This window comes from Ovis canadensis, chromosome 24, assembly GCF_042477335.2.
Source record: "Ovis canadensis isolate MfBH-ARS-UI-01 breed Bighorn chromosome 24, ARS-UI_OviCan_v2, whole genome shotgun sequence".
In the NCBI taxonomy this organism is placed as follows: domain Eukaryota; kingdom Metazoa; phylum Chordata; class Mammalia; order Artiodactyla; family Bovidae; genus Ovis; species Ovis canadensis.
Window position 1 is genome coordinate 35,262,117 of NC_091268.1, and position 17,513 is coordinate 35,279,629.

The 17,513-nt window shown below is 41.7% G+C and overlaps 1 protein-coding gene and 1 non-coding gene across 2 annotated transcripts in view; both read right to left on the reverse strand.

Moving 5' to 3' along the window:
• Positions 1 to 3,901: 3,901 nt before the first annotated feature.
• Positions 3,902 to 17,513, reverse strand: part of CDR2 (cerebellar degeneration related protein 2) — a 32,111-nt gene continuing 18,499 nt past the window's right edge. The window contains exons 3-5 of the mRNA XM_069570330.1: positions 7,317 to 7,465; positions 6,895 to 7,059; positions 3,902 to 5,834 (exon numbers count right to left, since the gene is read on the reverse strand). Of these exons, the coding sequence (XP_069426431.1) occupies positions 4,970 to 5,834; positions 6,895 to 7,059; positions 7,317 to 7,465 (1,179 nt within the window). The 3' untranslated portion in view covers positions 3,902 to 4,969. The remainder of the gene's footprint in view (positions 5,835 to 6,894; positions 7,060 to 7,316; positions 7,466 to 17,513) is intronic.
• Positions 8,649 to 8,755, reverse strand: LOC138429801 (U6 spliceosomal RNA). The gene has a single exon (XR_011252891.1). It is a non-coding gene; the product is annotated as a U6 spliceosomal RNA (small nuclear RNA).

The window sequence follows — 17,513 nt, forward strand, 5'->3', positions numbered from 1 at the left end:
ACTCTTGTTCTTTTTTTCAATGGCTGTGCTGGGTCTTTATTGCTGCACATGGGCTTTCCCTAGTTACAGCAAGCAGGGGCACTCTCTAGCTGTGGTACACGGGCTCCCTATTGTGGTGGCTTCTCCTGTTGTGGAACACGGGCTCTAGGCACACGGGCCCAGCAGTTGTGGCATGTGGGCTCGAGGGCGCAGGTTTCAGTAGCTGTGACACTGGCTTAGCTGCCCGAGGCATGTGGGATCTTCCTGGACATGGATTGAACCCATATCACCTGCAGTGGCAGATGGATTCTTAACCCCTGGACCACCGGGGAAGTCTGAGTTTCAGTTTTAAAGAGTTAAGATTATGGGGCGGAATGGCGGTTGATGGTTGCACAGCAATGTGAATGTATTTAACACGTTTGAACTGTACACTTACAAGTGGTTCAGATATTAATTATGTGTATTTTTACCACAATAAAAAACCCAGAAAACTTGAAGTTCAGATAGTTCAAACTGTCAAGCACAAAAGGAAATTAAGTGTTTAAAGATTAATGTAACTACATGAAAATCTTATTTCGCAAAATTCCAGTAACAAGGTAAAAAGATAAATAGCATGTAATATCTAATTGCAAAAGTGAATTTCCTAAATACTAGAGCTCTTTAATAGGCAAAAGGCAATGCAAAAATGGCTTTGAACAGATTAAAAGCTATTCAACCTTATTAATAAATGCAAAACTAAACAATAAGGAAAATACCATTTCTCCTCTATTAGTTTGGCAAAAGGGTCATAAAGTTTATTGGTATGGCAACAAGCACATGAAAAGAGGCTCAACATGGTAATTATTAGAGAAATGCAAATCAGAACTACAATAAGCTATCACCTCACACGGGTCAGAATGGCCATCATTAAAAAGCCTACAAATAAATGCTAGAGAGGGTGTGGAGAAAAGGGAATCTTCCTATATTGTTGGTGGGAATGTAAATTGGTGCGGTCACTATGGAGGTTCCACCAAAAACTAAAAAGAGCTGCCATGATCCAGCAATCGCATTCCTGGGCACGTATCTGGAGAAGACGCTAACTTGTAAAGATCTGTGTACCCCTAGGTTCACTGCAACACTATTCATGATAGCCAACACATAAATGCCTATCAACAGATGAGTGGGTAAAGAAGGTGTGGTGCATATATATAAACAAAAGAATACTAGTCAGCCATGAGAGGCAAAAAGCAAAGGAGAAAAGGAAAGACATAAGCATCTGAATGCAGAGTTCCAAAGAATAGCAAGAAGAGATAAGAAAGCCTTCTTCAGCGATCAATGCAAAGAAATAGAGGAAAACAACAGAATGGGAAAGACTAGAGATCTCTTCAAGACAATTAGAGATACCAAGGGAACATTTCATGCAAAGATGGACTCAATAAAGGACAGAAATGGTCTGGACCTAACAGATGCAGAAGATATTAAGAAGAGTTGGCAAGAATACACGGAAGAACTGTACAAAAAGATCTTCATGACCCAGATAATCATGATGATGTGATCACTATTCTAGACCCAGACATCTTGGAATGTGAAGTCAAGTGGGCCTTAGAAAGCATCACTACGAACAAAGCTAGTGGAGGTGATGGAATTCCAGTTGAGCTGTTTCAAATCCTGAAAGATGATGCTGTGAAAGTGCTGCACTCAACATGCCAGCAAATTTGGAAACCTCAGCAGTGGCCACAGGACTGGAAAAGGTCAGTTTTCATTCCAATTCCAAAGAAAGGCAATGCTAAAGAATGCTTAAACTACCGCACAATTGCACTCAGCTCAGTTCAGTTCAGTTCAGTTCAGTCACTCAGTCATGTTCGACTCTTTGCAACCCCATGAATCGCAGCACACCAGGCCTCCCTGTCCATCACCATCTCCTGGAGTTCACTCAGACTCACGTCCATCGAGTCCGTGATGCCATCCAGCCATCTCATCCTCGGTCGTCCCCTTCTCCTCCTGCCCCCAATCCCTCCCAGCATCAGAGTCTTCTCCAATGACGTCAAGGCTGTATATTGTCACCCTGCTTATTTAACTTATATGTAGAGTACATCATGAGAAACGCTGGGTTGGAAGAAGCACAAGCTGGAATCAAGATTGCTGGGAGAAATATCAATAACCTCAGATATGCAGATGACACCACTGTTATGGCAGAAAGTGAAGAGGAGCTAAAAAGCCTCTTGATGAAAGTGAAAGAGGAGAGTGAAAAAGTTGGCTTAAAGCTCAACATTCAGAAAATGAAGATCATGGCATCCAGTCCCATCACTTCATGGGACATAGATGGGGAAACAGTGGAAACAGTGACAGACTTTATTTTTGGGGGGCTTCAAAATCACTGCAGATGGTGACTGCAGCCATGAAATTAACAGACGCTTACTCCTGGGAAGAAAAGTTATGACCAACCTAGATAGTATATTCAAAACCAGAGACATTACTTTGCCGACTAAAGTCCGTCTAGTCAAGGCTATGGTTTTTCCTGTGGTCATGTATGGATGTGAGAGTTGGACAGTGAAGAAGGCTAAGCGCCGAAGAATTGATGCCTTTGAACTGTGGTGTTGGAGAAGACTCTTGAGAGTCCCTTGGACTGCAAGGAGATCCAAACAGTCCATTCTGAAGATCAACCCTGGGATTTCTTTGGAAGGAATGATGCTAAAGGTGAAGCTCCAGTACTCTGGCCACCTCACGTGAAGAGCTGACTCTTTGGAAAAGACTCTGATGCTGGGAGGGATTGGGGGCAGGAGAAGGGGACGACCAAGGATGAGATGGCTGGATGGCATCACGGACTCAATGGATGTGAGTCTGAGCGAACTCCGGGAGTTGGTGATGGACAGGGAGGCCTGGCGTGCTGCGATTCATGGGGTTGCAAAGAGTCGGACACGACTGAGGGACTGAACTGATAAAATGAATGAAATAATGCTATTTGCAGCAACCTGGATGAATCCAGACCATGCTAAATGAACTAAGTCACAAAGAGAAAGACATGATATCACCATAATCTAAATCTAAAATATGACCCAAATGAACTTTCCTACGAAAAGATCCACAGACGCAGAGAACAGACTTGTGGTCGCCAAGGAGGCGGGGGTGGGGGAGGGAGGGCTTGATTAGGAGTTTGGTAGCAGATGTAAGCTATTATCTACAGAGTGCAGAGAGAGCAGGTCCTACTGTATAGCACAGGGAACCATGTTTAATATCCTGTAATAAACCATAGTGGAAAAGAATATAAAAATATGTATGTGTATAACTGAATCACTTTGCTATACATGAGAAGCTAACACAACATTGTAAATCAACTACGCTTCAATAAATTAAAAAAAAATACACGCTTTAAAGATGCATGGTTCAGTAAAAATGCAAGATACACTCACTTTAAACTATGGGGTGATATAAGCACATTCATGTACAGAATAGTTTGGAATGACATACCAATAAACTGGTAACTGGACAGGACAAGGATTGGGAGGTCAGAGGGTCAGGGAAGATGAGACAACTCACTTTATAAACTCCTTATACTGTTTGAAGAAAATCCAGCTTTGCCATTATGCAAAATTAGATTCAATGCTCATTTTAATGTGAACATTCTAAAGTGTCTTTCCTATAACTGAATTATCAAATGTTTTAAGAGTCAACTAGCCAAATGCTATTAATTTAGAACCAAGTCTGACAATTCTAAAATAGTGAAAATCATAAAGCATACACATTTTTAAATCATACAGTAATTTTAATGAACATCAATATGAGCAGAATTTGTGCTACTACACAATCCCAAAGAATGGGAAGAATGGAAATGGAAAAAAAATCACTATCAATTCTTCCCAGATAGATTCTGTTGGAAGAAGAAAAGTAAGCAGTTGGTAATAACAGTGAAATGGCAAGATTGAAATAACAAGCAATTGATCCATTTGTTCATTTTCATAGGTAATTTTATTTGGTTTTTAGAAAAATATATACAATAAATGGAACCTCAGTTTTCTTAAATAGTTTTAAATTAAAAGTATGCAAGTGAGAGGACAAGTGTATTTCCACAGTCAGGACATCAACACTGTTTAATACAAAGTGGCAGATAGGCATTCTGCAGCAAGTCACAAACGTGTACAGGAATGGTAGGAAGTGAGTAGGAGCAGCTTGAGACCAGTGGGCTAGCCAGCTCAGACAACACAGTGGGGGTGAAAGTTCTATCTTGCCCCTTTAGTGTGAATTTAAGAAAAGAATGATTTGCCTATCCTAGCCACTACAGCTTCTGAGTACAAACGTTTGAATGCGGGGAGAAGGCCCTCCAGGGCTCTGCTAACAAGCTAACTGGGCCAGCCAGAGCCTGCCCTTTCCATTTGGTATTCAGCTGGACTGAGATGTATTAGGATTACCCGTCAGTCACAGTGCCACTGGTAGCAGATGTAATGAACTCAAAGGCTTGGAGTATTTGTAATGCCATTTGCTTTGGATGGGACCCTTGCTTTCTCCTGAACATTCTTCACGAATTCACAGTATCCAAGTGTTTGTGAAAGACCTTTTCATGTGGCAGCCGTCTGACTTCTACATAGTTTTGAGAAGTTAAGCAAGAAGGCAGCAGGAATTGCATTAGCTTCGTTTCAGCTCTGCCATTTCCCCTATATAATATACACTAGATTATATATACTATATACTACAGTTACTCCAGGCCTACTTCTCTAGGGGCACAGATCTTCCCTCCACTGGTTCTGGGGCTTTTCAAGGAACTGCAACCTAATCATCGTGCTAGCCAGAGGCCAGTCTGTCATGGGATTTCCTGAGGAGCTTAAACGAACTGGATTATACAACTGCCACCAGGAACCACCTTCCTTCCTCACTCCATGCATTTGCTAATACATAAGCAAAGCAATGAGGCCAACATCAGGAGCAACATCAGGCTTTGGGGTCGACACACACTGGTGTAAGTGGTAGAGAGAGGTAACAGGAAACAGGCCAGTTAGCCGTGGAGCTGGTGGTTCACTTAGGAATGAGAGGAAAGAGATCGGTATTTGGTTCTCTGTTCATCTATTTCCTGTTTCGTTTTCTTGATGCAACTAAAGATCTCCTTAAAAAGCGCTTTGTATTCTGGTGGCGTCGAGGTGGTGGGGGAGCTGATGGGCTCTGGGGTGACAGAGGCTGGGTCCCAGCTGAGGGTGCTGGGCTTGGGCTGGGCGCGCAGGGCAGCCAGGTCCTTGGCCGGAGCCCGGGAGGTCTGCACAGCCTTGTGGGACAGGCTGTCCTCCTCCTGCTGGCACTTCTTCAGCAGCTCCTCGTACTTCGCCTTCAGGGCGCTGTACTGTGTGTCCACCTCGTGCAGAAGGGAGATGCCCCTCTGCTTCACCGCCTGGGCCCGGCGGATGCAGGTCTCCTCGTGGCCCCTCACGATGTCGCTGCCCGCCAGGCTGCTCAGCACCGTCTCGCTGCTGCTGCGCTTGAGGGGCTTCCTGTGCGCTTCGGGCACGGTCAGGAGCATCTCGTCCAGCAGGCTCTGGCCGGGCTCTTTGAAAGGGACAAACAGAGAGTCCGGCACCAGCTTCTCCACCCCATCCACAAAAGGGTGCTCCGCCTGCAGCATCTGCCGCATCTCGGCCACCTCTGCCTCCAGCTCCAGCGCGCGGGCCCGGTAGGCGTCCGTGGCCCCCAGCTGCTGCTCCAGCTCGCTGTTCTCCTTCAGCACCAGCCCGTATTCCTCCTCCATGGTCACCCGCTTCTGCCGCTCCAGGCTCAGCTGGGCCTGCAGCATTGTCACTGTTTTCTTCAAATGCTCATTTTCTTCCTCATCGGGGCTTTGCTGACTTGGTAAGGAAGTGATCTTCTCGGCAAACACATGATCGTACACGAAGTGCCTGGGGGAAATATTGAAAGACTCTTACACAGGCCGACTGAGAAGGCAAAGAGGGAGGCTGATGATTTTTTTCCAATTACATATTTTTGAGGAGCTGTGATATGACTGATTTTTTGCCTATTCCACCCTAGAGCAGCGGCTAAAACGAATGTGTGAGGCTGACAACACATGGAGGAACACACATCTTTTGTAATTAATTTTTTTTTAAAACATTAAAAATGCTATAGAACATCCATTCCCAAAGACCAGTAGTATGACTGAGACTGTTCAAGGAGATCAGAACAGCCAGTGGTGCTCAATCTTGGCTGCAGATTAGAATCACCTGGGCAGTCCTAAAACATACTGACGCCTGGGTCCCACCCCCACAGATGCTGACCTAGCTGGTCTGCCACATGAACTAGAGGGTGTGTATTTTTTAAAGCTCTTCCTATGATTCATAATATGCAGCTAAGACTGAGAACCATTGCTGCGGTGATTTTAAACCAAGAACAGACAGACATCAGAATCACCTGAATAGCCTTTCACTCATACCTAGAGATTCTGATTAGGCCTGATGGCAATCTGAACAGTCAAGTTGAGGCCCACCAAATGCACGAGCTGGTCTCTCTCCTGGTCAGAGTCCTGGGCAACTTGTAACTGTACTTATTTGCTACCTGCCTCTTCCTGAGACTGAAAGCTCCATGAGGGCAGAAACTGTGTCTGTTTTGCTCACCGCTCCTCACATCTGGCATAGCACCTGCCTTACCACAGGTGTTCAAGAAATAGTTCTTAAATGAAGATTCAATCTCCAAAGTCTAAATTGTAAAAGGCTTTTCTTCAGGCAAAAAAAAAAAAAAAAGCCTTCTGTTTGCCTGGATTTTGTTTTACTGAAATTTCAATTGGACTAAACAACAACAACAACAAAAACTATCACATGTATGTTTAAGTGGTTTTGTTCAAACCACTGGTGGTCTAATAGCCAAGCGGCATTTCCTAAAAGGGTACTTTTAATCTACTGGGATCCAGAATGTGCCAATGACACGAGATGTTCTCCTGCTTGCAAATGGAAGGTGGGCTCTTACTGGCGGAGGTCATACAGCTCTTTCAAAGACGAGAAGCTGGGGGCCGATTTCTCCTGGTCATGCCTCCCCTGGCTCCTTCTCCTTTGGCTGGATGATTTCAGCTCCTCCACTTGGCTCTGGAGGTGATCAATGTTCATTTGCAGGCATTCAATCGTTTCAGTCAGACTGTGAGGAACAGACAGAAGCCAATTGCAGCTTGTCATATTAAATTAAAGGCATAAGCAGTGAGGAGAGCTTAGTTGGCAACCACTCAAACTGGGCTTTTGTAATTGGAAAAGACTTCTATTTAATCTCTATTCTCCATTGAGAATTAAATTAAAGCTTACCCCACACTGACCTGAACCCACTACAGCCATGTTCTATTCTAGTTTATACTAAATGACTTCCCCTAGGGCTTCTTCAACAGAGTCTAAAGAATTTACCTCAGAATCTTTTGCTGTGAGGCCTTGCTGTCAGCAACGAGCTTTTGATTTGTTTCTTCCAGTTCCCTCGCTGTGACGTCTAATTGCTCATAAACCTTTGCATGCTGTTCATTCATCTGCCGCAGAAGCTCCACCTGCTTGGTCAGATACTGGAAGAGATAATTGTGACCAGGTTACACATTAAACATGTGGGATACCTGAAGTATTCCAGGTATAATACAGAATGCATCCTGCAATTCACTTCAATTCTGACACCACCTGGACTGATAAGGGCTCAGTTCCACAAAACTGCCCCCAATTCAGGTACCAGAGGTAAGTCCTAGGGACCACCCGTCCTTTCAACCAAACAACTATAAATTAGGGAATTCCCATGACCTCCTCTCACATTCAATAATCTGCTAAAACAACACACAGAGCTTGGGAAAGGGATTTACTTACAGTTTTATTCTCAGATGCACCACCCTCCCTGGAAACCTCTTGGTCTCCTTTTAGAGTTTTACTGAAGCTTCATGGCACAGGCATGATTAATTAAATCATGGGCCACTGGTGAACAAACTTGATTCCAGTCCCTGACCCCTCTGCAGAGGCTGGCAACGGGGCTGAAAGTTCTAACCCTCTAATCATGTGGTCGGCTCCTCTGGTGAGCAGTCTCATTCTATCATTCAGGAAATTCCGAGGGATTCAGGACATGCGGACAAAGGTCGAATATATAGTTTTCATTATACCACAATACCACAAGTTTATTTTACGAAATGAAGAACTTCAAATCTCAGTTAAACTACTTTTCTTAAAAGGAGCTGAGTACAGGCCGTCCTTTATATGTTTAGTTCCCCTAAAGCTCACCAATACAGTTTAGGCTGGTCTACTTTTTTTTTTTTTTTTTTCATATTTAACCGTTTTCTTTATTTCAGTTCTGTCAACATATGCAACCAAGTTAATTATTTTAATTGGATAGCTTATTTTTAAGAGTTGGTCAAAGGCTTGAGTTAATTTATTGCTTGCATTGAATTGCTTACGTTTTCTCTCTCTCTCTCTTTTTTTTTTTTTTCATCTTTGAAACTCTAAACCCATAATTGATAGCATTGTAGGTGGACCAAATGTTAATCTTTCTTTATATTAAGTGAATACAGAACATATGACTTATGCTTACTGACTTTCTAAATTCGTTCAGCATGTTCATCTCTCTTTTTGTACTGCATAACTCCCTAAAATCTTGCATGTCCCATCAAATAATATCCTTAATAAACGCTCAGTTTCACTGGGAAACAATACAAAGCCTTTAGCAATCAACTCTTTGACTTTTGTTGGAAAAAAAGAAAAACTTGGCCTAAAAAAAATATGGAACGCTTCACGAATTTGCGTATCATCCTTGCGCAGGGGCCATGCTAATCTTCTCTGTATCGTTCCAATTTTAGTATATGTGCTGCCGAAGCGAGCACTGGTCTACTTTTATAAAGCACAAAACACATAAAATTTTTTTTTTAATTTTTTTTTTTAGTTTTTTATTTTTTAAATTTTAAAATCTTTAATTCTTACATGCGTTCCCAAACATGAACCCCCCTCCCACCTCCCTCCCCATAACATCTCTCTGGGTCATCCCCATGCACCAGCCCCAAGCATGCTGCATCCTGCGTCAGACATAGACTGGCGATTCAATTCTTACATGATAGTATACATGTTAGAATGTCATTCTCCCAAATCATCCCACCCTCTCCCTCTCCCTCTCCCTCTGAGTCCAAAAGTCCGTTATACACATCTGTGTCTCTTTCCCTGTCTTGCATACAGGGTCGTCATTGCCATCTTCCTAAATTCCATATATATGTGTTAGTATACTGTATTGGTGTTTTTCTTTCTGGCCTACTTCACTCTGTATAATGGGCTCTAGTTTCATCCATCTCATCAGAACTGATTCAAATGAATTCTTTTTTATGGCTGAGTAATACTCCATTGTGTATATGTACCACAGCTTTCTTATCCATTCATCTGCTGATGGACATCTAGGTTGTTTCCATGTCCTGGCTATTATAAACAGTGCTGCGATGAACATTGGGGTACATGTGTCTCTTTCAATTCTGGTTTCCTTGGTGTGTATGCCCAGAAGTGGGATTGCTGGGTCATAAGGTAGTTCTATTTGCAGTTTTTTAAGGAATCTCCACACTGTTCTCCATAGTGGCTGTACTAGTTTGCATTCCCACCAACAGTGTAGGAGGGTCCCCTTTTCTCCACACCCTCTCCAGCATTTATTGCTTGCAGATTTTTGGATCGCAGCCATTCTGACTGGTGTGAAGTGGTACCTCATTGTGGTTTTGATTTGCATTTCTCTAATAATGAGTGATGTTGAGCATCTTTTCATGTGTTTGTTAGCCATCCGTATGTCTTCTTTGGAGAAATGTCTTTGGCCCAATTTAGTTCTTTGGCCCATTTTTTGATTGGGTCGTTTATTTTTCTGGAATTGAGCTGCAGAAGTTGCTTGTATATTTTTGAGATTAGTTGTTTGTCAGTTGCTTCATTTGCTATTATTTTCTCCCATTCAGAAGGCTGTCTTTTCACCTTGCTTATATTTTCCTTTGTTGTGCAGAAGCTTTTAATTTTAATTAGATCCCATTTGTTTATTTTTGCTTTTATTTCCAGAATTCTGGGAGGTGGATCATAGAGGATCCTGCTGTGATTTATGTCTGAGAGTGTTTTGCCTATGTTCTCCTCTAGGAGTTTTATAGTTTCTGATCTTACATTTAGATCTTTAATCAATTTTGAGTTTATTTTTGTGTGCGGTGTTAGGAAGTGATCTAGTTTCATTCTTTTACAAGTGGTTGACCAGTTTTCCCAACACCACTTGTTAAAGAGATTGTCTTTACTCCATTGTATATTCTTGCCTCCTTTGTCAAAGATAAGGTGTCCATATGTGAAAACACACATAAAATTAATATTTGACAGGGAAATCTAGGCCAGATATGATAATCCCACAAGAGAAAACGCTTGGAACACATCATCAAAGTTTAAGCAAAAATATATTTTACAGAAATAAGGGAAGCCTAAGAGGGAGGATTTTAGATGATTTTTGCTTGAAAAATATTCGATTTCTTTCTTCTAGGTGAGATATTCTGGACAAAGAATAGGGAAAAAAATATTGACTTAACCAGAAAAAGATACTTTAACTTAATATTATTCAACAATATTTTTAATTCTGTGAGAATGTTGTCACCATAATCCTCCTTATTTGTGAGAAATCTGCCAGATTATTTATTTTGCTAAGGGTGCTTTCCAATTGGCTGAGGATAAAGGGGAATAATCACAATTTTAACGCCTCACTGTCACGTTACTTTGATTCCCTACCCCCGCATCTCCCCGACTCCCCCCTGCCACTCGACTCCACTTGAAGACCATGAAACACTGTATCTATTCCATATGAAACAGTCATAATATTTCTCTGGGGGCACAACCAGAAAGAGGCAAAAGGTAAGTCTGAAGCATTACCAATGGCCAAATGGTAACAGACCAAAGACACAACTTCGAGGATCTTCAGACACATCTGTTAAGTATTTGCAAAGCTAATGGACTTCGTTCAAAGAACAGGCTACATGACTTTCAACGGGCTCTTTAGATGGCAGTGTGGCAGAGCTGAAAAAAGTATATGAGGTCTTATTTCAAATCTAGTTACACAGTTCAGTAGCAATGTGTTGAGAAAACACTTCATTCTCATACCTTTTCATACCCCTGAAACTCTTGGCTGAGAATGCTTGGGAAAATTCTTTGAATTTTAGGAAGACAACACACACTTTATACCATCCTCAGTGAGGGCTGGGCAAAACCCTGTAATCAAGATTTAATACTCTCATCAGAGAGTATGAGTCAAGATTACAGAAAGCCTCATGCAAGTTCAGGTGAAGGTTTGCTGTCAAATGAATTTGCTGCACTTGGGCCAAAAAAGCCCTTGTTTTTATAGAGCTTTTTGGGTTCAGAATTTAAAATGAATTGTGGATCAGTTAGTATCTGCCTTGTAGGACTGAAGGGGCTTCCCTCATAGCTCAGTTGGTAAAGAATCTGCCCGTAATGCAGGAGACCCTGGTTGACTCCTGGATCGGGAAGATCCCCTGAAGAAGGGATAGGCTACCCACTCCAGTATTCTTGGGCTTCCCTTGTGGCTCAGCTGGTAAAGAATCCGCCTGCAATGCCAGAGACCTGGGTTTGATCCCTGGGTTGGGAAGATCCCCTGGAAAAGGGAAAGGCTACCCACTCCAGTATTCTGGCCTAGAGAATTCCATAGACTGTATAGTCCATGGAGTCTCAAAGAATCGACACAGCTGAGCAACTTTCACTTTGTAGGACTCAAAGTATTAAGTGAGGGAATGAGCACAAGGCATAGCACCTGTGAAAGCCTGTTTACTCCACTCCCTCAATCCCCACCAGCCTCTCCTAGAGGTGTGCCCTTAATCCTTCCCTCTGGCTGGCAATGTCCTGGTGGGTTCCTGTCACTGAATGTTCAATCTCTTCAGAACACTGGAGTAGAAAAAAGAATATAGAAATGTGTTTAACAGCTGCAGACATTCTGCAGGCTATTTATATCAATTATAAGGTCTCAAGTAGAGCTTCCCATGTGGCTCAGCAATAAAAAGTTTGCCTGCAATGCATGAGATGTGGGAGACTTGGGTTTGATCCCTGGGTTGGGAAGATCCCCTGCAGAAGGAAATAGCAACCCACTCCAGTATCCTTGCCAAGAAAATTTCATGGAAAGAGGAGCCTGGCAGGTTATAGTCCATGAGGTCACAAAGAGTTGGACATGACTGAGGAAGGAAACTATGACAAACCTAGATAGCATATTAAAAAGCAGAGACATCACTTTGCCAACAAAAATCTGTATAGTCAATCTATGGTTTTTGTCCAGTAGTCCTGTACAGATGAAAGAGTTGGATCATAAAGAAAGCTGAGTGCCAAAGAATTGATGCTTTTGAATTGTGCTGGAAAAGACTCTTGACAATCCCTTGGACTGCAAGGACATCAAACCAGTCAATCCCAAAGAAAATCAACCCTGAATATTCATTGGAAGGACTGATGCTAAAGCTGAAGGATAGTTTGGCCACCTGATGCGAACAGCAGACTTATTGGAAAAGACCCTGATGCTGGGAGAGGTTGAAGGCAAAAGCAGAAGAGAGCAGCAGAGCATGAGCTCATTAGGATAGCATCACCGACTCAAAAGACACGAACTTGAGCAAACTCCGCGTGACAGAGGAGGACAGAGGAGCCTGGTGTGCTGAGTCCATGGGGTCACGAAGAGTCAGACACGACTTAGTGACTCAACAACAAACGTCTCAAGTATTCTTTGGGACAATTCACAACAATCTAAAAGTCTAATACATAGCGTGTGTGTGTTTAGTCACTAAGTCATGTCTGACTCTTTTGCGACCCAATGCACTGTAGCCTGCCAGGCTCCTCCGTCCATGGGATCTCCCAGGCACGAATACTGGAGTGGGTTGCCATTTCCTTCTCCAGGGGATCTTCCTGACCCAGGGATTGAACCTGCAACTCCTGCACTGGAGGCAGCATAGACAAGACACTAATTATTAATTCAAGAGAGATTCCTGCCCAGTAACTGGATTATTCACATCCTCCTTAGGATCTGCCCCTAAAGAGCAGATGGGAGGCCAGTGCCTGTGGAAGTCTTGGTGGACAGAGGACCAGAGGAGAGAGACGGCCTGACGGGAGGCAGCAGTAGAGTAGCTAAGAGCACAGGCTGTGGGGCTGGAACTGGGTTTGGAGTCCCACTTTGCCATATCTAACTGGATGACTCCTATAAGCAACTCAGTTTTTCTAAGGTGCAATTTCTTCATCACCTAGGGAAGGGTTCAGCATGCTATCTTGCAAATGGTAAAACTGCTCAATAAAAGCAGCTGTTTTATCTTATTTACAGTTAAGTTTTCAAACTTTTAATGTGCTAAAATTCATCTAGGGGATTCATAAAAGTATAAGAACCTGGGCCTCTTTCCCCTAAAACTGAGTCCATGAGACTGGGATTGAATCAGGATTCTGCATTTTTAGTAAAAACCCCAGATGATATTAGTATAAGTGGTCCGTGGATCACACTTATTGGAAAAATGTTGATCTCAGAAATGGAAAATCCTGGAAGCCTCCCCTCCTCCAAACCAATGTCTCTTTCTCATGGGTCTAGGAGACATAAACATTCACTTGGATCAACAATGAACAGCTTGCTGTTATTCAATAAAATTAGACTATATTTTAACTGTATCACAACAGCACTCTTTATCATGTTATACTGTGACATGTTCTTACAGTCATAATTCCCTGAAATCAACTCTTTTCGACCCCATGGACTGTTGCCTGTCAGGCTCCTCTGTCCGTGGAATTCTCCAGGCAAGAATGCTGAAGTGGGATGCCATTCCCTTCTCCAGGAGGATCTTCCCAACCCAGGGATCGAACTTGGGTCTTCTGCATTGCAGGTGGATGCTTTACCATCTGAGCCACCAGGAAAGCCCTCATATACTAAATTGTGAGTGCTCCTTCCCAAATTTTCAGTCCACCCAAATACTCTCTACAGATGGCTTATCTACTGCATTTTAAAACACTTTAAATGGATAACTTCAAACATACATAAATGCAGAAAAAGTGGTCTAACAAACCCTCATCACATCATCCAATTTCAACAACTGTCAATACACAATCTTGTTTCATCTCTTCTATTCTCCCAAGCCTCAATCAATGTAAAGCAAATCCAAGACAGCTTAAATATACATATTTATATATCTCTAAGTGATAAGACTTCATTTTAACCACAATTCAAATCATACCTTTAAAAACCCCAACAATGCCTTAATATCATCTGTTATGTTTTAGTATTAGCATTTTCCTGTCTCAATGTTTTTTCCAGTTTCATTTGTAGTCCTTATTTCCCACTCAGGGGGTAATTTTATCTTGAAATTGTGGAGCTGTCTCACGCTAAGGCAAGCTCCCTCTTCCTTTAGGGCCTTTGTTATCCTCCTCTCCCCTCTCCCAGGGCCTCACTTTTCCTGGCTGTCTCCATCTAATCCAGCAGTTCTTGACCTGAGGTCCCTGGGCAGAATTGAGAGGATCCAAGAACTTGGTTGGAAGAAAAGTTATACCTTTATTTTCACTAACTTCTAACTGAAATTTAGCATTTTCTTCAATTAGGAATGGAAGCAACAAACCACCAGTAGTATGAGGAATCCTTAGGAGTTCATCACCACCAGAAACCACAGTTATCATATGATAGTGGTTGCAGAAATCCTGATTTATTTCATCACTATTTGAAATTACAATTTTTAGATTACCATTTGATTTTGATATTTAATGTATTAATAAACACATGTTAATATATCAGAAATTTATTTTTTCAGTATTTTAATAGTCATTTCAATATAACCAATTCCCTTTGTAATTCTGTGTATTTTATGTATTTTAAGAGGGTCATCAAAGAGTCACTAGAAAGCCAAAGGGATCCATAGCATAAAGATGGCTAAAACATTCAAGATTATCCTTTAGGCCTCCATCCAAAGGATGGAGGATTCAGAAGCCTTTCTAGGCCACCCTGTTTAAAGCAGCACCACTCCCTAGGGACGCTGTCGTTGGGTTGGCCAAAAAGTTTGCTTGGGTTTTTCCATAAGACATTATGGAATAATTTCTCTCAAAACACTTTGCACTTAATAAACAACCAAATTGCTTACTTAACATCATAGTCTTTCTAATGCTCCTTGAAGAAGGGAAGTTTCTTATATATCTAGTCCATTGAGCACAATTCTTGATCCACAATAGGGACTAAAAAAATATTGGTAACTGACAATTTCTAGACCTCTCTTCACAATAGCTTATCACGCCCAGTACCACAACTCAGACTGCTGGAATGTTGAGAGGATCATTCAGAGAGGCTGAGAAGAGCTTTGGCTATAGCCCTTTTGGGAAAAGGCCCTGAATTCTTCCCCCCTGGCTCCATTTACAGATAATTTCTCTGTGTTTATTCCCCATGGCACAGCTATGCCCCAGCAATCTGAAACAGACTTTTTTTAAACAAGTCTCTCTTACATGGGCCCCAAGATATGGAACCTTTTGTGACCAGTATAAAGGAAACAAGTCAGTATGTAAATAAGTACAAAGAGGCTGTTTAGAAAACTACAGTAGGTCCCCCTTATTTGATATATAAAAACCTGTGGGGGGTGGGAAAATATAATGAAACTGATTAGGAAGAACTTGTGATATTTTGGTCTTAGATGACTTGGCTTAGGACAACCTGAAGACTGGCAGGGAGCTTGTTTTCATGTAGTAGGAGTTTAATCTTATTATTATTATTAAATCAAAGCTAATCAGAAAAGCCCTTCACTTCTCCAAGACTTTGTGATAGGTTACCTAACAAAGGAGTCTGACTAAACTGGTCAGCAACTTCTAAGAAAAATGTTGAGCCCTCTCAGCAAGCAGTGAGTGATATGAGACCAGAGAATCAGAATCCATGTAGTCAGACATTGCTTTAAGGTTGGCCTCTAAAACTTCAAATTAGTATTTAATCAAATTTTTCCAATTCTACAAGGAAATGGGTTAGCTTATTTTCTACCCTTTAAAGGCACGGCTATGCTTCCTATGTTCTGGTTTTTTCAATTCAGAATCTTTGATCACAGCCTCAAATGAATCTGCCTGGACTGCAGAGATCCTAAAATTCAAGTGTCAAAAAGAGCTTGAGTACACAAGTATTTGCCATATTAAACAGGGGAGAGTGACGAGGGGATATTTAAGCAAAACAGTGGCAGAAGGGGAACATGGGGGTAGCAAAATCATAGGCAAAAATGTCAACTTATAGCCAAGAGTATCAAAGTTTCAGTTCCGTGGGTTGTCTCCCAAATGCCTTAGAATATGTACGGAATGTCACCTCAGAGGAGCATACGCCTTTTAGTAGTATAAGGTCCAGGTTATACGAAAAAAGCTATAAGTAGGCTGCCTTTACAATTGAGGCAAACCTTTGAAAAAGGCCACAAGGATTATATTAACACCTATTTGCAACTGTAGAACCCTGACCTGGAATGTTGAAAAGACAGACACAGCCAAACACTCATACGGAATGGAATGGAAATTTGGCTTTTATGTAGTGTTGGGATTATCCTTATATTAAAGATTACAGCCCAACTCCTCTGAACTTAGTATCAAAATGACCTTCTACAACACTGAAGAAATGTTTCCCACTACCTTTGAAAAACCTCTCTCCCCTGATTAAAATTTCCCTTGGAGGAAATTTAGGAAAAAGTTAAAAAGTATGAAATATGAAAATAAAAACACTTATAATCTCATTATTAAAAGCTTTGCTTGTTTTAATTTAGATCTACTTTCCAGTAATTGAAAAGGATTTATTTTTTTCAGAATTAAGATTCTTTCATTACTAAAATTCTTGAAACACGGATCAACAGTGCAACAATTCACACTGTCCAAAATATATACACTTACATATATATAAGTGTATATATCATTTCATCGCCTCAGAACAGCCCTGTGCTAATGTCATGCAAGCATTCTTATCACCATTATACGGCAGAGCAAACAGGATCTGAGAGGTAATTCACTAGCCTAAAATCTAGCCAAAGAATGCTCAAACTACTGCACAATTGCACTCATCTCACATGCTAGCAAAGTAATATTCAAACTTCCGTAAGCCAGGCTTCAATAGTATGTGAACTGTGAACTTCCAGATGTTCAAGCTGGATTTAGAAAAGGCAGAGGAACCAGATACCAAATTGCCAACATCCATTGGAACATCAAAAAAGCAAGAGTTTCAGAAAAACATCTACTTCTGCTTTATTGACTACGCCAAAGCCTTTAACTGTGTGGATCACAACAAACTAGAAAATTCATCAAGAGATGGGAATACCAGACCACCTGACCTACCTCTTGAGAAATCTGTATGCAGGTCAAGAAGCAACAGTTAGAACTAGACATAGAGTAACAAACGAGTCTGACTGGAACCAGAACAGACTGGTTCCAAACCGGGAAAGGAGTATGTCAAGGCTGTATATTGTCACCCTGCTTATTTACTTCTATGCAGAGTACATCATGAGAAACACTGGACTGGATGAAGCACAAGCTGGAATCAAGACTGCCGGGAGAAATATCAATAACCTCACATATGCAGATGACACCACCCTTATGGCAGAAAGCAAGGAAGAACTAAAGAGCCTCTTGATGAAAGTGAAA